The 21,168-nt window shown below is 39.3% G+C and overlaps 1 protein-coding gene across 1 annotated transcript; it reads right to left on the reverse strand.

The window, feature by feature from the left end:
- Positions 1-2,132: 2,132 nt before the first annotated feature.
- Positions 2,133-19,364, reverse strand: si:ch211-221n20.8 (fibrillin-3). The gene is made up of 22 exons (XM_053512388.1): positions 19,310-19,364; positions 17,299-17,407; positions 17,094-17,157; positions 16,903-17,013; positions 16,101-16,226; positions 15,390-15,530; positions 15,166-15,291; positions 14,693-14,815; positions 14,468-14,590; positions 14,105-14,227; positions 13,893-14,015; positions 13,593-13,715; positions 12,325-12,450; positions 12,064-12,189; positions 11,888-11,980; positions 11,718-11,813; positions 11,500-11,595; positions 11,302-11,397; positions 5,350-5,451; positions 5,117-5,222; positions 4,049-4,165; positions 2,133-3,941 (listed from the first exon to the last, which is right to left on the reverse strand). The coding sequence occupies exons 2-22, from the start codon at positions 17,404-17,406 to the stop codon at positions 3,863-3,865; spliced, it is 2,328 nt and encodes a 775-aa protein (XP_053368363.1). The 5' UTR covers position 17,407; positions 19,310-19,364; the 3' UTR covers positions 2,133-3,862.
- Positions 19,365-21,168: the final 1,804 nt, after the last annotated feature.

Consider the following 21,168-nt stretch of genomic DNA (forward strand, 5'->3'; position numbering starts at 1 on the left):
AATTTTTTTAGATGCACATGTCACATAGCTGGGTTATTCCACAAAAATGGTGGAAAGTGTTGTCGCTTAGTTTCGCTGAAGCCAAGATCATTTAAATTAACATAACAAACATGTATATGTTTAGAAAATATTTTATGTACTTTTCATTATGAAATACATTTTCCTACTTTAATGGTCAATATAATTGTAGCATTAATATTTTTATATATATATATGTCTATGTGTTCTGTCACCTTACTATTAAAACCAGCATTAACTTTTCCACAATTTGAGCTACACTAACGCTTCTATTGGATCGGACTAAATTGTGATGACTAGAGGACTGAGACTAGCAACTCCAAAACTGCAGACACCATACTGTTGCACACCTTAAGACTTGTTTGCAGGAAGACTGGAACAAAATTACACCTGAAACACTTCATCACTTAGTGTCTTTAGTCCCTAAAAGTCTTTTAAATGTTCTGAAAGGGAATGGCAACAGTACAAAGTGGTAAATTCTTTACTGTTCCAAATTTTTTTTAAATGTGTTGCAAGGGCAAAAATTGGAATACGTGTTTATTTTAAGAAATAAAAAATTCAAATTTATGAGGAACACATTAAATAATGTTCTGTTGTGTTGTCTGCAATGAAACACAAGTCAAAGTAAATTTAGAAATCACTTTTTCTTTTTTTATTTGCATTTTCCATACTGTCCAATTTTTTTCTGATTTCGGGTTGTTCTAAATGTATTTAAAAAATGCATTAAGCTCTACTTTTTGTGGCTTCGTAAAGTTTAAAAGTAAGTTATTTCTTTCGAAGAAGTGCTCGAAAGCTCGAAAGCTTTTCTTGTTCCACTATTAAGAGCACCCGGACCAACTCTACCACTTGTATTACAACTTACTGTGTTAGAAAGGAAAGCTCTACAAAGGGTGGTGAAAACCACCATCATTGGCACCCAACTACCAGCTGCACCCCAGTAGATATCTTCGCAGAGCCCACAGCACCATCAGAGACTCGTTTCAACCTTCTCTCATCAAAGAGAAGGTACAGGAACATTCGCTTCAGAACAAGCAGGTTTAGAACCAGTGGGTTCAGGACTAACGTCTTTCCGTCCAAATTTCCAAGGGTTTCCAAATTTCACTAGTGTTTGGACACAATCAAGGTAGACAGTTTACTCAGTAGACTAGAGCCTAACCCTAACCCTAACCCGTTTCACGTCTGAAACGCTGGCCTCTAAGAACCTCCTTTCACTGGCCAAAACATGTGAAAATGAGTTCCTGTAATGAGCAAGTGGTATTGGTGCCACCCCGGCCGGGATCGTCATTCACAGATGTACTGCCTCCTTAAAACGTTTGCTGAATTCAAAGGTTTCACTGCAGCTTAGAGTCTCATCATTGTACTGTGCTTGAAGTTTTCTATAAATGTAAATTGCCTTTACACCTTCATTGACCACAAGTCCTGGTTTGACCTTAACGCCCCATGTGGTTTTGTCTGAACCATATATAGTGCAAGACAGAGAAAAGGAGAATTGGGTCCTGATCTGATCTTCTGTGACTCTATCTAGGTTTTTGTATTTTTCTGAGCTTATAGAAACAAGCTCATTTAAAAATTTCTTTTAAACTCGTAGAAGTTTATATGAAGTTGCTGCCAATTTGATTTTGACTTCATTCTACCTTATCCAAAGTTTTATTGTATCATTAAAACCATTGTATTAGATAAGCCTTAAATAAATCAGATGCAGCATTTTGGAACAGATTTGTATTTATTTATTTATAAATCCTTGTAGGGTAAAAATGGCATATCCAAAAACTAGTAGAACAAAAAAAAACATTTTTTAAAACAATACATCAAACTAACTTGAAGTTACACATGTTGTAATGACATGATGTAAGTTCACAAATAATGTAATGGTGCTGGATGAACACTGGCGAACAAGATCATTATACTGTACTGCTCCACATATACAATAAACTAAAATCAACCTTTTGATGTTTGATCGTTTGGATGAATGTCCTGGCTGAAATTACATTCACTGTGCTTGATCAGTAACATAACAGTATAATAGAATGAGTAAAATGAGCAATGGGCCTAAAATCATAATAATTTTTCATTTGTTTTTCTTTTCTTTTTTTTAACAAAGACTTTTACAAAAAAAAAAAAAAGACACAAACACCCAAAACTGCTAATTTATTATGATCATGTATGTCACACAGAAGAGTAACACATGATACTAGCTAAAACTACTAAGAATATGTTTATGAAGTTGATGCCACTCGTACTACCTGCCTTGAGCAAAGTCTAACACCTTTGGTTCACTTACTGAGTTCTTTGTGTTTTCACTAAAGGAGGTGGAAACATGATGCACAAAGTCCCAGAGGCATGTTTATCTACTCTAAAGACATTCACCTCTGCCGGTTCCTACCTCGTATTAATACACTCCGTTGAATTCTTCTGAAGCCCCGACCCATAGTGGACCTGTCATCACCCAGAACCTTGAGTGTGTGATTTCATATGCTATGGTTCTGACAACACAAACTTTCAGAAGACATCAGAGCATTGCTTAAGCCCTTGGAAACCTATTGGGGTGGTATTTCTGAATCAAATTGTTTCATTGACTTCTTGTATCAATCCAAAGTCTAGGACTTCATTGCTTTGTTTAACCTGCTTCTGGTAGCGTGGAGTGTGCCAGTTAAACGTGGCTTAAACCAGACCGATTTTCTGTGCTCTCAGGCTATTAAAAGCAAAGCTTCAATCAACTCCCTGCCCTGCTTGGAAGAATCTCTTGGATAAAGGTAGTTGGGCTTGTACCTTGACTTAACAGGAGAGTTTTATAGAAGCTAATGAGTAATAAATATGTGGCTTTAGTCCTAAAATGACCAAGCTGGCAGGGGTCTGGCATGGGTGCCATAAAGTGGGGTCTAAGTAAGGATGATTTCAGGGGCCCTTGAATGACAGTGGGGCCCTTAAAAAAAACTTCGCTTTGTGGAAGCTTAGGGGGGCCCAGTATAACTGACTTCCATTGGGCCCAGTGACGCTCCAAGTGCCTGATGTTATGCCATTCACAAAATTGAAACATTTATTGAGCTTTTTGAACCCTTGGTTCAAATCGTTTGCAGCTACTGACCTGATTAGGTTGGGTTCAGAGATGGTTTGCCTTTGGCACAGGGATTTTCTGAGAATTTGGCACACTGCTTGTGGCTGACCTAGAACTCAATAAGATTTAAGCACTAGCCAGATTAACTAAAGAACATGGCAGCTTGTGCTGAATACAGCTCAGTGACTGGAATTATTAGCGGTCGGCCTGTGAGCTGAGGGCAGAAGGTGAATAATGATTCGATGCACTGGGTTTGTGCCAGGGAAAGAGAGAATGAAGGGGGAAACACATGCTCCAGTTCTGTATCCAGTCTACTATTGTTGCTACAGCAGGCACTCTGAGGTAGCAGGATTCTGAGTAGGCAAATTCCCATGACTCATGGGAAGCAGGCAAGCAGTTTCTGGATCAGTATGCTGATAAACAGCTGATGGTCTACACATCTGAGCACCAGAATCTCCAATGCAGTCCAGCAATATTCAAGTAGATAATTGTAGCTAATACTATATAACTGTCACTTTGTAAGAGACGAAACAGTGAAACACAGCTGATACACTCTCAAGTTGGAGAGCTTTGTGAATGCACTTATGATGAGCATGTAAATGATATTAAAGCACATTAATTACAGCAAAATGACAAAAAAAAAAAAAAGTGTGTGAAAATCTAACCTTGTTCGACGATGTACTAAAGATGTTTATGTTCATACAAAAAAAAAACAAAAAAAACATTGTAGGAATGTAATACAGGAAAGGTGGTACGACCGTGTACTGTATGTATTTTGCGTTTTTAGGGTCATACTCCCATTTTACTCGGACACTGGATCTTGTATCCCACTCTGTATGCCTGTAGATACACACGTGCTTGATTTATTCTGGAAAAAATAAACTTTAAGGTTCATGCATTTTTGCTTATGTAATTTTTACATGTGTTACACACACACACACAAAACAGATAAGACAGATATACCACGTGTTTTACCTGTACTTGGTGCAGAGCAAAACCCCCAAAGGTCCGCACCGATCTACGTAACTTTCTTTAAAACCTTTGCGCACCGCTCGAGCCATGCTGACTACCGTGGTCACCACTGGACAGGTCCTGAAAAAAAAAAAAAAAAAAACAGAGTGACTTGATCACAGTGAGAGCTGGTCGTCATATTACTTAAGACAGCTGAAATTTGAAAAGTCTATCAAGAGCTTGATGATAAAATGAAACAATTAAGTTTACAGAAACATGTTATTTTATGAGGCCTCATCAATGCCAAACCAAAAACTGGGCAATGAACCCTGGGAGCTCTCGGTACATCAAGCCAAGCACCTAGTCAAACTCAGTGAGTAGGATATGGTCAAGGAAAGTGACCAAGAACAAAATAGCCATTAACTCGGTGGAGAGGCAAACCACCTCAGGAATAGTCAATCAATCAAGCATCTCTGATACAGTTAGTCCCAGACCTACAAACGAGCTCAGTTCCAGGAGCGTTCGTAAGTCAGATTTGTTCTTAAGTCTGACAAGCTTCAATATCATTTACATCCTTGTACACCTTTGTCACGAATATACTCCTGAAACCGGTGATGCCGACTCATTTTCCCTACACCTCCCCCACACACACATACAACTTCCTACATTAACTTAAACACTGAAAATATTCTATATAACTGTAAATATTGGTATCTGGTGCACTGCAGTTTAAATTTTTTCCGTACAATACACGTGAGCTACTTCTGGGATTTGTTCGTTCATATATGTGGAAAAATTACTCTAAAACTCGATGCTTACTGTATTATACTTTATTATGAAGGAAAAAAAGAACTCCATCTGCTGAAAACCATGGCACTGCTAATGCAACTATTATGAATCCTACGGTGAAGCACATGGTGGCAGGTACACAAGCAGCTTCAAGAAGTCTCTCAGTGTTCTTAAGTGTCCTAGCCATATAAACAGCAAGCCTTAAACGCCATCAAACACTGATAGAGAGAGACTTGAAAAACAGCAGTTTACAGCGCAGTGTGCAATAATTATACAGAACATTATTGCCAGCACAGTACTTACAGCTTCTCACATCGCAGGCCTCTGGTCCCTGCTGGGCAGGTGCAAGTATTCTGTGGGCTGCAGGTGCCGCCATGCTGACAGGGTGGCACACAGGGCATAGTCTCAGCTTAACACATCCACACACACACACACACACGAAGACATGTTTTAAAAACTGTACTAAAGTTACTTGCTGCCTCATACTGAAATCACAAAAGGGTCACAGGCACGTGTGCATGTGAAAACACACTGACCTGTTTCACAGAGACCTCCCGTGAAGCCAGTGGGGCATCGACACCTGTTGAGTCCCACACACTCTCCACCGTTGTTACAGGGCTTCACACATAGCACTGGTTCTGAGAAAACATGGACGTTCATACATATGGTACAGTAGGTAGTCGAGGGGGATGCCTATTAACGCCGTGCTTACCGCCGCGGCAAAACAACAGCGACTAAAATTAATGAGTTCCACTTCCGGTTATGGCAGCCACCTGAGAAGACGTGACTCGTGCCGCTCTGCTTCAACTAAAAATTTTTTCTACTAGAAACACTCGGGATTGTAAAAAAAAACAAAAAAACTGGGCAGTATCGGCTGGCAAGAATCCCACAATGTCGAAGTCAAGTAAAATAAACAAAGAAAGCGTTAAATCTACAAAGCAGCCGAAGTTAACCGGATTTCGTGTTAGCGATGAGGCGCAGAAAAGCACAGAAAAGGAGGCTGAAAATGAGGCCAACAACGAGGAGGCATTTGTGGGAATAAAGGTGGATGCAATACTGGCTGCTATAAACTCCATGAAAACCGAGTTCTCTTCAAGGTTTGATGGAATTATGTCAGCGATAGAAAGTTTGAAGAAAGATATAAGTGACTGCAGTGAGCGAGTGACGCAGGCCGAATTACGGATTGCGAGTACAGAGGACGAGGTAGCCCACTTACAAACAAAAGTGAACAAATTAGAATCAACGAAAAAGAGTCTAGAAGAAAAACTTATGGACTTAGAAACCAGATCCCGCTTAAATAACTTAAGACTGGTGGGCTTGCCGGAGGGAGCCGAGGGACAAGATCCGTGTTCCTTTTTGGAGAAATGGATACCAGAGGTGCTCGAAGGTGTGACACTGCAATCTTCTGGTATTTTAGAGAGAGCGCACAGAATCGGACCAGCGAGAGATGCCAAGGCGCCGCCGAGAACAATGATAATGCGCTTCCTTAACTACAAGGATAAGCAAGCAGTTATCGCGGCTATACGGGCAAAACGTGACATTCGGTATAGGAACCAACAGATTCGCTTCTACGCGGATTTAGCCACTGGAATACACCAGTTGAGGAAACAGTTCGACCCAATTCGCCAGGAACTACGCGATTTGGGGATCCGCCATGGAATGATTCACCCAGCTAGGCTGTTGGTAACTTACAAAGAACAGACCCGTACATTTAAAACACCAACCGAAGCAAGGGAGTTTATCAAGAAAATCCAGGAGAATAGTGGCAAATGTTAGAACGAATTATGAGTGTTTTGTAGTCATAAACAGAGCGGCAGAGACAGTTTCGTTAAAAGTCAACAAAGGGTGGTTTAACTGATCCTCACTCTGAGTGTGGAACGGTTGAGAGCAATAATGGGAGTCAAAAGGTTTTTGGGGGGGATCTCACGAGAGTGGGAGATTTGGAGTTCATGTTCAGTGTGTAGGATGTACGTTCAAGCATCCAGGTTTGAAATGTTTTCCTGTTTTTTCTTTCTTTTTTTTTTTTTCTTCTTTTCTTCTTTTTTTCCCCTGTATATTACAAACATATTGCAAGGTAATCTGTTTTTTTTTTTTTCTTTCTCCTTTCTATTCTATTTTAAATAGTTAGAGATGTCTCAGGGAGTATCTCTTAAATTTGTCTCTTGGAACTGCAGAGGTCTACAACAACTTAAAAAAGTAAAACAAGTTATGAATAAAATAAGAGATATGGATTCCAAAATAGTATTTTTACAAGAAACACACCTATTAGAGAAGGAGATATTGAAGATAAGGAGGAGATGGCAGGGTAGTGTATTCTCAGCATCGTTTACATCACAGGCCAGAGGAGTTATGACCCTCATACATGGTACAGTCCCATTTCAAGTGAAACAAGTAATTAAAGATAAGTTTGGGAGATATTTAATAATTCAAGGTTCCTTAATAACAGAAAATGTAAATTTGGTAAATTTGTATGGTCCTAATATAGATGACCCAAAATATTTTGGAGATTTGTTCCTTATTCTTTCATCGTTAGCAGGAGAATTAGTAATAGCAGGAGATTTCAATTGCACGCTGAATCCCAAAATTGATAGATCCACAGGAGTGGATCAATCACACAATAGGAGTAGAGCGGTTATTCTTCGGTTAATGAATGAATTTAGATTACTAGATATTTGGAGAGAATTGAATCCACATACTAAAGCTTATTCTTGTTATTCAAGTACATTTAAGACATATTCTCGAATTGATTATTTTTTAATTTCTTCAGCATTACGATATAAAATTCATAATAGTTTATATGATAATATAGTGATCTCAGATCATGCCCCATGTTGTATAGAATATGTAGATAGGAAATTAACAAAAGATCTAACTAGATGGCAATTTCAGTATAAATGGCTACAAGATGAAGAATTTGTAAAGTATATAGAAACACAAATAGACCAATTCTTTGAAATCAATACTACTCAAACTTCGGCAATGATAAGATGGGAGGCATTTAAAGCCTTTCTTAGAGGACATATTATTAGTTACACTAGCTCAAAGTCCAAGAAAATACGAGAGGGGAGGATCAAATTGGAACAAAAAATTAAATCACTACAAGAAAATGTTTTTGAGAAAAATGATTCACAAAAACAAAGTGAGTTAATGATTTTGAGGGCCGAATATGAAAAGTTGTCTGCTGATAGAGCCGCTTCTAGTCTTATAAGACTAAAGCAATCATTCTTTGAACAAGGAGATAAAGCAGGTAAACTACTAGCATGGCAAATCAAACAATTAGAGGTCAAAACACCAATTACAACAATTATAGTTAATGGTAAAGATGTAGTGGACCCTATAGAAATCAATAAGGCGTTTAGAAGCTACTATGAAGAATTATACGATGCAAAAAATGACATTAATTTAAAAAACTTAAACAAGTTTTTAGAGGAATTGCCTATACCTTGTCTTTTAGAAGAACAAAAAGATGACTTGGAAATGGAAATTAACAAAGAAGAAATAGAGAATGCTATTGATAGCATGAAATCAGGAAAAAGGGCTGGACCAGATGGTCTTCCGATAGATCTGTATAAAAAATTTAAAAATAAATTACTAATCCCACTACTGGAAATGTTTATGGAGGCATTCCGAATAGGTAGCTTTTCACCCTTTATGACTTCAGCTTTGATAATTCTACTGCCAAAACCAGGCAAACCTCTTAATAAATGCGAAAATATGAGACCTATAAGTTTATTAAATTCTGATCTTAAGATAATATGTAAACTCCTAGCAAAAAGGTTACAAAACTTGTTGCCAAATATTATAAATAAAGACCAAAATGGGTTTATAATGGGAAGGCAGGGTTTTCATAACGTAAGAAGGGTATTGAATATAATACATGCTAACAAGGAAAAGGCAGACACAGCACTGTTATCACTGGATGCCGAAAAGGCCTTTGATAGGGTTGAATGGCCCTATCTAAGTTTTAGAAAAATTTGGAGTTGGAGAGAATTTTATAAAATGGGTTAAAGTAATTTATAATAACTCAAAGGCAGAAATTTTGACTAATAGAATTATCTCCAAACCAATCAAAATTAACAAAGGATGTCGACAAGGATGTCCACTCTCTCCTTTGTTATTCACACTAGCAATAGAACCATTAGCAATTGGAATACGTTCACATCAGCAAATTAGTGAAATAACAATAGGATCGACGGAACACAGAATATCTTTATATGCTGATGATGTCATTCTATTTTTGTCAAAGTTGAGTAAATCTATTTCGGCTGTTTTACAGCTAATTAAAGCATTTGGGGATATCTCGGGATATAGGGTAAATAAAACAAAATCTTCTATATTATTGCTAAATTCAAGTGAAAGAAGGAACCCAATTGCAGAGGTAATCCAATTTAATGTTGTAGACCAGTTCAAGTATTTGGGAATAAAAATTTTGCCAAAACTGGAAAATATCGTCGATGCTAATTATGAACCTGTAATTACAGAAATTAATGAGTCAATTGACAGATGGATGTTATTACCAATATCTACAATAGGGAGAATTAATATTTTAAAAATGAATGTACTACCTAAACTATTATATTTATTTCAAAATATTCCATTACCGCCACCTTCAGACATGTTTTCAAAAATCAAAACTATGTTTGTTAGATTCATATGGAATAATAGGAGGGCAAGGCTTCGTTTGTCTTTGTTGTACCTTCCATATGATAGAGGAGGTTTAAAATGTCCAAACGTAGAGTGGTATTACTGGGCTGCGCAGCTGAGGTCTATTATGTTTTATTTTTCATCGGGTGAGTCTCCGCATTGGATAGAAATGGAATCTTATGATTTGAACTTGTCTATACCTTCATACATATACTCAGATACAGCAAAAAAGTTACGGAAAAAAACTAAAAACCCAATGGTAAGACAGATGGTAAAGACCTGGTATGAAGTACAAAATTACTTAAAAGAAACACGTTTAATGTCTCAATACAGTCCAATTTGGGGAAATCAGTTCTTGGTACCAGGGAGAGAGGATGCAACCTTTAAATTGTGGGAATCAAAGGGACTTAGAATAATTCAAGATTTATATCTGACAGATTCTGACACTATGATGTCATTTGAGGAGTTGAGGATCAAATTTAATCTTGAGAGAAAGCATTTTTTCAAATATTTACAATTAAGAAGTTTCATAAAATCAAATCAGGAGAATAATCTTGATAAACCTTCACATCTGTCATTAGAAAAAATTATGACAAGGGATAACTTGAGAAAGGGCATTATATCTGAATTTTATGAGTTGTTGACAACTAATTCACCAGAAAGTTCTAAGTATAAGTTAAATGCATGGCAAGAAGACTTGCAATTTGAGTTGTCAGATGAAAATTGGGAAGAAGTATGTATTAAGGCTCAAACTATGTCCATAAATACACGTCTCAAACTTATTCAGTATAAATGGATAATGCGGACATATGTAACACCAGTAGATTTAAATAAATATAACAAACATATACCAGACATATGCAGAAAGTGTATGGAAGATAGAGGAACATTTTTTCATTGTATTTGGCAATGCAGAAAAATCCAAATATTTTGGGAAAATATAAGACTCATAATTGAAAAGATAATTTCAAAAGGAAAAAGTACTGGATCCAAAGCTTTTTCTGTTGGGTTTATATACAGAGGAACAAAATTATAGTAAAAATGAAAGAGCATTTATAGACCTCAGCTTACTTTATGCCAAGAAATGTATAGCTCTGCTGTGGATAAAAACAAACAGACCAAGTACAAACCAATGGTTAAGACAAATGTTAACAAGCCTTCCATTAGAAAAGATAACTTACATTTTGAAGGCTAAACAAAATGTATTTGAAGCAATATGGAGACCATTTGTAAATTACATCAAACATTTGAATTTAATGGATGAAGAAGGGGAAGATTAATCTGGGTGGACAATGTAGTTCTGATTTTGATAGTAATGAAAGAGGAGAGGGGAGAGAGGGAAGGAAAAAAAGAAAGGGGGGAGGAGGGGAGAGAGGGGAGGGAAAAAGGGAAAAAGATTTTAAAAGGAGATTTACCCAGCTTTGAAATTAGTAAGTTTAAAAAGATTGCCATGTGTTAAAACAGGAGGAACATTTTTGTGTTTTTTTTTTTTTTTTTTTTTTTTGTTGTTGTTGTGGTTGTTTTGCTTTTTTTTTGTTTGAATATATTGTCAAAATTGCTAGATATGATCTTTCGGAATGCAGCAATTTCTTTGTTTACGGGAATTAAGAAAGTTATGCAAGATTGTACAATGCTGTATTTCAAATGTTCAAAATAAAAAAATAATGGAGAAAAAAAAAAAATTAATGAGTTGCATTTCATGTTATTTATTAGATGACCACCAGGTGACGCAAAGTGACATTTTCATTCGACGCAGTTCTTAAATATAATTAGAGCTTAAGTCAAAAAAGACATGGTCTGGTGTGACCATGTAGTGTGTGTACAGTATATGTGTGTGTGTGTACCTATCTGACAGCGAGCTCCCTGCCAGGCTCCTGCACAGCTACAGGTGTTCACATCTACACACCTCCCGCCATTCAAACAAGGAGGACTACACAGAGCTGAACACACATTCAGAAAAAAATATTCAATTGTCAATCAGGTGACATGCATTTTTCTCATTAAAAAAATAAACAAAAAAAACCCTCATACTGTATACTCACGAGTCAGACACTGCAGGCCAGTATAATCAGAAGCACACTGGCAGACGTTCGGAGCCACACACCGACCACCGTTTCCACACGGCAGCTCGCACACAGCTTCAGCAAACAAACAAATAATTAAAAAAATAATAATAAATATGCAAACTTCCCTTCTTGGAAAAAAAAAAAGATTTCTTTAGATGCAAGTTCTACATGAAGACAAGTGGTTATTACGCTACCTGTATGGCAACCCTCTCCAGTCCAGCCAGGACGACACAGACAAGTGTTCCAGCGCATGCAGGTCCCGCCATGAGCACAAGGTGGTGAGCACATTGCTGTTTATAACACACACACAATCAATAGGAGTGTATTTGAATAACACACATAATCTATCCAACATTCAGTGTACCTGAGCAACCAGGCCCTGGATAACCAGCGGGGCAGTCACAGGAATTAGGTGCGACACACACGCCGTAATTCTGGCATGCAGGTTCACACACCGCTGTGAGAAAACAGCACGGGAACTACCGTAAACATCGGTGAAGATCCTAAAAACAGAAAAGTCTCAGCTTAGCATTTACTTACGTCTGCATTTTGTAGGGTCATCTGTGCGAGGTTCGAACCCAGGCTTGCAGGTACAGTTAAAGCTGCCGGCCTGATTCGCGCACACTTGCTCACAACCCCCATTAAACATCGCACACTCATCGATGTCTATAAAAAGAACGTGAAAATGAATTAGAGGTTATTATGGTGAAACCAGTCCGACAGTTAGTAACTCATGAGTTATTAATAAGAGATCATTAGTCGAGATGTCTATGGATGTGTGACTGTGCGTTGTTCTTTTACCGAGACACGTTCTCTGGTCTGTTCCCAGCTCCCAACCCTCTCTGCAGCTACACTTAACACGTCCCTCGGATCCCAGGGAACATAATTGATCACAGCCGGCGTTCCGCAAGGCGCACGAAGTGATGTCTATTGGAAAGAGAATACAAACACGCACGCAGAGACAGACATGCATGCGGACTCAATCTTTATGGAGCAGGAGGCCGTTACAACCATTAAGGTAACAAAAAACTGTGTGGGCGTACTGAGTGGCGCGGTGGCAAAGTGCTCGCCCTATCATACAGAGATCGCGAGTTTGATTCCCGGGTGATGCTGTAACCTCTCGCAGCCGGAGGTTTAGAGAGAGCTGATTGGCCGAGCTCCCTCCGAGAAAAGGGATAAGAGGTACTCGGTGCTCCTACATTAATTACAGCCAACCTTAATGTGGGAGCCCCTTAGTGATGGGGAGGAACTGGATATGAGAAAATGGAGAGGGGGAAGTGTGGCTTTTCAAAAGAAATACTAGGGGCGTTCAAGTCAAACCGGGACTTTTCATTGCGCAGAATAACATAACACAGTCAGAGTAAAAAAAAAAAAAACTCCCTTTGTTTCTCTATATAATATAATATAATGCACTTATCCCCGTGTTTCACTGGCGCTTGGATATCGTCATGATCGGACTGCCTGCTTAACATGCAGTCCTGGCCTCTCTTTAATGGACCAAACATGCGGAAATCCCTCGGAGCGAGGTCAGGACTGTACGGGGGATGTGATAATAACTTCCAGTCGAGCTCCTTTAACGTTCGAGTGGTGTTGGTGAATGATTGTGTGTACAGTTCCCGCGGACAGATGCGTTTCTATTGGCAAGTTGGTGACACGTTACCCATCGATTTTCAAGGATCTGGCGTCTCGTGAGTCTCATCACCGGACTGTGCCAGAAGTCTTCTGTAAAGGTCAATCAGTTTCTCTTAAAAACCTTCATTTATGAGAGATTTTGTCAAAGTCCTGGTTTGACTTGAACACCCAGCACAGTATATAGAGGACTGATTCAGACAAGACGCATCCTAATAAATCATATTCACCGACATGACTCCAAATGTAATGGCCATAACTGGAACTGTCCCACACTTAATTCCTTTTATTGAAAATGAACACCCTATGTGGGTCTATATTTGTAATTAGAAATGAACACAGGTACAGTGCATGAATTATTATACATCCAGTTAAAAATATAACTGTGCCCAAATTCACAAAAGAGCTGTGATCGTGACAAACCCACGGATGTTACGTACTGACGCAGGTGGTGTTGAGGTGGTCCAGCAGGAGTGGAGGAGGGCAGTGGCATACATGTCCACCTGGTGTGTTGGTGCAGGTATGAGAACAGCCACCGTTCTGCAGTTTACACTCATCTATGTCTGAATCACACAGATGAAACAGCTAAATAATTTTCTCATCAGTAACACATCTGTGAGCTATTTCATAGTACGCACAATCCCTGCACCCATCATACACTTCCTTAATATAATACATAATTAATCGCACAGCACAGAAGTAAACAAACACCTTCTATATACAGTATATACAGTACGAACCGACACAGCGATGTCTATCGATGTGCAACTGATATCCTGCACGACAGGAGCACAGGAAGGAGCCTGGTGTGTTGGTGCAAAGCTGCTCACATGTCACATTGCCACTCCCACACTCATCTACATCTGCAGGAACATAGAGAACGAGAATACATTTAAAAAAAAATGTTTACATTTAAGCATATGTGTGTGTGCATGTGTGTGTGTGTGTGTACCTGTACAGTTGTGCATATCATTTGCCAGTGTGTATCCTGCGTGGCATAGGCAGCTGTACCCTCCTGGTAAGTTGGCACAGTTATGCTGACAGAGGTCGCCTCTTAGGGCACACTCGTCTATATCTGTTACCATAGCAACAACACCAACAACAAAGGAAAAAAAACGTTTATCTTGATTACCTTTGGACATTTGACTGTTTATACGACTAACATACTGGGATTGTTGCCTTTTTACGTTGCTTTTATTATATTAAAATATTATCAGTACTGTTCAAATAAATACAAATATGATCCAACAAGCCACTAAAACAGCTTCTTTCCCTATTCTCCTGCAGAAGAACAGCAGACAAAGTGAAACCTGACCGTAGCAGGAGTGACCATCTCCACTGTAGCCTTGATGGCACTGGCAGAAGTACGAACCCATCACATTTCCACAGCGGGCGTTCACGTGGCAGTTATGAAGCCCTGAGACGCACTCGTTCACATCTACGCAGGCATCATAAATTAAACAGTGCATGTTAAATCATTTTGATTGCAATACGTACACAAGGTAGAAAGAGGAGAATGAGGGCGAGTTCTACATCTTACCTGTGCAGTGGGTTCCGTTGCCACGGTACCCAAGAGAACAGACGCACTTGTAACTCCCAAATGTGTTCTCACATTCCCCTCGATTAGTACACACCCCATCTAGCTCAACACATTCATCAACATCTAGAAAGAAAAAGCTAAATGAAATGTAAGAAATGTAAGAAGAATGAGCACTGAAACGACAGAACAAATATGCTGCGATTGGAGACAAACGGTGAGCCCTGACCATTCATCGCTTATATACATTCAGTGTATTATCATGTAAGTCTCATTTTTACAAAACATGTCACATTTAATGGAAGAAACATGGACCACTTTCACACTTGCAAATATATTGTTTGAAAAAACGTAAGGGACACTTTGTCCCAGTTTGACATGAACGTACAGTATATACACATGTACAGATATATATATATATATATATATATATATATATATATATATAAATGTGTATATAGCTTGTGTACACATACCTATGCAGGCTGCTTGGTACTCCTTGAATCCAGGCTGACACACACATTTGTAGCTTCCCTCCGTGTTCACGCAGACGTTCCCAAGCTCCCTTCTGCAGCTCTCTTCAAAAGTACACTCATCAACATCTGCACGAAACAAGAATATACTGTATGTATCTACATAGGGCTGAATAACACACAAAAGGTTTGCGGCAAGTCACAATATTCATTAGCGACAAACTCACCAACACAGTTGTATCCATCGAATCCGCGGACAAATCCAGCAGGACAGTGGCAGGTGAAGGAACCGGGGCTGTTTTTACATACTGTTCTTCGCCCACACGCCTGTAGACCAGTCACTGCAGCTAATGCACACTCATCTATATCTAGAACCAATACACGACCAAGCACAAACAACCAATTAATGGTTCTTTAGTTACTGTATAACTACAATGCCATGGAATATTTTTTTTTTCCTGTTAAGTGATTTCATGGTTCAACAGGTCTGGTAGTCAGCATGCCTGAGTGAGGAAAGCGAAATGAAACTCAGCTTTCCAAAAAAATTTTGAATTAATCACATTCATGATTTAGCAGGGGGCAATTACTTTTTCACATAGGTAGGTTTGGAACCTAATGAAAATTTATTTGATGGTCTTAATCATTCAAATGTCACAAATATATATATTTTCAAAAACAGCCAGGAAGGGGGGCAAATACTTTTTCACAGCACAGTGTATTAATGCCATGTATCAATCAAGCAATTAAAAAATGTTTCAAATAATCACATAACCATATAAAAGTCATTTTTAGGCTTAAACAAATACAAAGAACAGCTGAGAGCCATAGCTAGCGTAACAATGCATAACAAATTAATTATTCCATAAAAACATAAAACGTATTAGAAGTCACAAATGAAGTGATGATGGATGGCCTAAATCCTAAAGGTAAATCCTCACCTTGGCAACCACTGGAACTCATCAAATACCCACGAATGCAGCTACACACGAAGGAGCCTGGGGTGTTGGTACAATTGCTGTGGTGGCCACAGGGTCCCTCATCACCCTGCGCACACTCGTTAATATCTTTTATGAAAGAGAAAAAAAAGGGTTCAGTAAGAAGTATTAATTCTTACACGTATATAAGTAATCATACCAACGTAACTTGTATTTTCAAACATACCCTACCCTGTTTACAAACGCTCGTTTGTGCTCAAATTAAAACTAGATCCAGATTATAGGTGGCGTTCAAGTCAAACCGGGACTTGTAATGAAATTTCTCATAAATAAAGACATAAACGTGACTGGCATTTAAACACAGTGTGGTGATGGGACCCTTAGCCGCAGAGAAACATTTGAACGGTGCAAACGTTTTAAATAAGTCAGTACATCAGCGAATGGCAATCCTGGGCGAGGCAATCCTGGAATGAGTGGAATGCCTGATTCTTAAAAATGGATAGAGTCTGTGTGAACTGTAGACATAATCATTCACCAACACCACTTGCACATGAGAGGATCTCAGCTGGGAGTTATTGCCTTTTGGCTCCAAGCCATTTCCACACGTCTAAGGCGTTAAAGGAGTTCCTGGGAGGCCGACGTTTCAGACATGAATCACACGGGAAATCCGATCATACTGAGAAAACTTTCTACGCTGATAGTATCCAAGCACTAGTGAAACACTGGGATTGTGTATTAGTGTAGCAGGGGATTATATAGAGAAAACAAGGGAGTTTTTAACTCTTCTAACTGTGTAATGTCTTACCCTGACACTCTGCATCCCCTTTCTGAGTGTAGCCAACAGCACAGGAGAAGTTGAGTCCCCCTACAGGCACTAGATCAGTAACAAGGCTGGCAGTTTGTCTGGAGGTCAGGTCTGAGTAAAAAGAAAGGCATTTTAATTTAATGCATGAATGAACACTAAAGCCATGTGTGTGTGCATATCTGAGTGTTTACCTGCAGTAGAAATGTTCTGTCTGATGTTGATATCCAGAAGCCTGGCGCTCTCAATCTGTTGATTCTGTTCATGAATTAAAACACATCCAGAATGTATCTACACTGAAAGTTTTTATTCTGATAAATTAGATGCATGCGTTTCTGAGAAAGCCCTCAAACAGGACTTTTTAAACAGACATGTGAAACCCTCAGTTGAACAGCTGACCTGGTACCTGGCCTGTGTATCCGTGGGTTTAAGGACCTCGTTGTCCTCCTGTCCACTAGTGAGCCAGGTCTGGACTGTTAGCAAGAAAATCACAGCTGGAATTTCCATTCTAGGGGCAATAATAAAGTTCAGATTTTTACATATTTGAAACAAATTGTCCTTTGTGAAAGGCTATGCATTTTTTTTTTTTTTTACAAAGTGTCAAACCTGTTCCAGTCTCAAGCCCAGACATGATTCAGAGGAGTCTGTAATTAGCTTGTCTTTGTGTTAATAACCCTAAAGTGATATGTAGCACCGGCCCATTAAACAAAGAAAAATCTCGCACACAAAAACATATTTTTTTTTTCCTTTACAAGATACACGTCATGTGGCTGGATAAATTATTTAATCTTGCTATTTAAACAGGCATCAAAAATGATGGGTGACGTCAGTCATAGACCAGAGGCGAGATTCGAACCATGAACTTTTGAGTGCTTACAAGTGCTCACCAAATAATCGCATGGCTATGCACCAACCAAACCATGCAAGCAACACAAAAACTTTATTAACCTTGCGAATAAAAGCTACTTCACATCATGGACAACTGCCAAACGAGTCACATTCCTACCTTTATTTTTTTTTTCCAGTTTACATGATAGAGAACTTGCATTAAATAAAAGTGCATGAGGTTTTCCATTTACATCATGATGGACTTATCCAGAACGCCTTACATTTTTATCACATTATAGATCTGACTTGTTGAGGGTTAAGGCCCCATGGTGGCAGTGGGGTTTAAACCTGGGACCTTCCAACCAGTATGCCAAGGCCTTCCCCACTGTGCTACCCCTGCCCCCTGATCATAGACTAGGGCTAAGTGAGGTTGAATGTCTATTTGTTTTATATTTTACATGTATTTTCTAAATGTTTTGATTGGAAATTGGTAACATTTTGGGGTAAGATTAGTCTTCTTTTCCCAATACAGCTGAACCTCGGTATACAACTTGAGTTTTTAAAGGTGAAAATTTGTATTGTGATATGAAATTTTCAACAGGCAATAAATTCCGGTAAATGCAGATAATCTGTTCCAGCCACCCAAAAATATTACCAATTATTTACCAATTTCCAACTATATAAGATATATAACAATATAGACATGCAAATGATGTGGAATATAAAATAAATAGACATTAAACCTTTACGTAAGCTTAATTTATGATTGGAAATAGTTCCCTCACCAAGTAAAATTCGTTGGCTCGGTTTTCCAATGACGCAAACAAGTTTTTGAGCGGCTCCTGGACACACTCACATCTTCTGTGCATGCTCGAAAATGGCTTGTAAATAGAAATTCTTGCAAAACATAAATTCTTAAGGCGAAATCTTGTACGGGAGGACATTCGTATGGCGAGGGTTCAGCTGTTTTAGGTGACACACCAACCATTAGGTAAATCTATATTTTACAATCATAATTAGTTTAATTTAATTTAATTTACACAACCAAATCCCGCCCACAATCACAAGACTCCACCCCTTAAGGATTTTCCATGGCAGTCCATAGTGTCTAGAAACTGACGGACAGGTTTAAAAAATAACATCACAAAGAAAAACAAACAAACAAACAAACAAACAAAGCGGACAACTGTTTACCTAATGCTTTTTTTTCTTAGCAACTAAACACAATTAGCTAAATCCAAATCCAATCTAAACCCATCTGTTGTTTGTATCAGTCATGCTGTATATATATATATCCTTCAGGTTCTTTACAGAAGTGAACAATAAACCCGAATCCACTGTTTCTCTCGTATTAACTCCTGAGTGACTCCAGTGTAACTCCAGTGTGACTCCTGAGTGAAACCCGAGCCGCCGTTATTACTACAGGCTGTGTGGAGAGAGAGAGAGCCGGGCTTACAGAGGACACAACAGAGAGAGTGGAACTCCAAAAAAGACGAGGATTTAGACTCGGGTTTAAAACAAAGAGACCAGAGACAGACAGAGACAGAGAGAGACAGAGACAGAGACAGAGGACTGTACACACCTGGACGCGACGCGGCTGTTTCCCGCTGCTGCAGTGAGACGCCGCTCCGCTGAGGGGGTCGGGACTCCAACTGCCTCCACATCCTGTACTCTAATGGGCCACTTCCCACACACACACACACACACACAGTCACACAGTCACACACAAACACACTCTGATCTACACACACACACACACACACACACACTGATCTACACACACACACACACACACACACACTGATCTATACACACACACACACACACACTGATCTACACACACACACACACACACTGATCTACACACACACACACACACACTGATCTACACACACACACACACACACACACACACACACTGATCTACACACACACACACACACACACACTGATCTATACACACACACACACACACACTGATCTACACACACACACACACACAAACACACTCTGATCTACACACACACACTGATCTACACACACACACACACACTCTGATCTACACACACACACACACACACACACTGATCTATACACACACACACACACACACACACACACACTGATCTACACACACACACACACACACACACACTGATCTACACACACACACACACACATGCACACTGATCTACACACACACACACACACACACACACTGATCTACACACACACACACACACACACACTGATCTACACACACACACACATGCACACTGATCTACACACACACACACACACACTGATCTACACACACACACACACACTCTGATCTACACACACACACACACACATGCACACTGATCTACACACACACACACACACACTGATCTACACACACACACACACACACACACTGATCTACACACACACACACACACACACACACACACACACACACACTGATCTACTCACACACACACACACACACACTCTAAACTACTCACACACACACACACACACACACACACACACTGATCTACTGCCACACACACACACACACACACACACACACTGATCTACTCACACACACACTCACACACTGATCTACTCACACACACACACACACACACTCTGATCTACTCACACACACACACACTGATCTACTCACACACACACACACTCTGATCGATCTACACGCACACACACACACACACACACAATAACAACAATTGTGTAATATTACCTGGTGTAACTAGCTTGAAAGTGTAACTATACAGTAATACAGTAACTACTGTATTGTTTGTTTCTTTTCTTAACGTAGAAACTTCTCAGAGGTGGCACTGTGGTGTAGTGGTTAGCACTGTCACCTTGCACCTTCATGGTCTGGGTTCGAATTCCACCCAGGCTTGATTCTTGTCTCTGTGTGCATGAGGTTTGCGTGTTCTCCCCGTGCTTGGTGGGTTTCCTCCTACAGTCCAAAAACGTGCAGATTATGCTAGTTGCCATTCCCAAATTGCCTGTAGTGTGAGTGTGTGTGCCCTGCGATGGATTGCCAGAGTGTATCAATCCTCATGCTCTAAGTCTCCTGGGATAGGCTCCAGGCCCCCTGTATACAGGATAAAATGGTATAGACAGTGAAGGAAAGAAATTTCCCCACTGTGGGACAAAAAAATTGCATATTAATTTATTCATTTTTATGTATCAATTCATACAATTATTTAAACTTTTTATTTATTATAATTATTATTGGCATATGAAATTACAAATCAGGGTACACAAACAGGTGACACGGTGGCTTAGTGGTTGCCTTGCAACTCCAGGGTCCTGGTTCGATTCCCACTTCGGGTCTGTGTGCATGGAGTGTGCATGTTCTCCCTGTGCTTGGTGGGTTTCCTGTATATAGTCTAAAGCACTATAGATGACGAGAGATAAGGTACA

Source organism: Clarias gariepinus, chromosome 2 (genome assembly GCF_024256425.1).
Source record: "Clarias gariepinus isolate MV-2021 ecotype Netherlands chromosome 2, CGAR_prim_01v2, whole genome shotgun sequence".
In the NCBI taxonomy this organism is placed as follows: domain Eukaryota; kingdom Metazoa; phylum Chordata; class Actinopteri; order Siluriformes; family Clariidae; genus Clarias; species Clarias gariepinus.

Excerpts from the sequence above, each read along its gene's own strand:
- si:ch211-221n20.8 (XM_053512388.1), bottom strand. The coding sequence starts at position 17,406 with ATGGAAATTCCAGCTGTGATTTTCTTGCTAACAGTCCAGACCTGGCTC. Across the intron at positions 14,816-15,165 it reads GTACCAAGCAGCCTGCATAG|ATGTTGATGAATGTGTTGAG; the intron begins GTATGTGTACAC and ends TTTTCTTTCTAG. Across the intron at positions 3,942-4,048 it reads TTGCTCTGCACCAAGTACAG|AATAAATCAAGCACGTGTGT; the intron begins GTAAAACACGTG and ends TATTTTTTCCAG.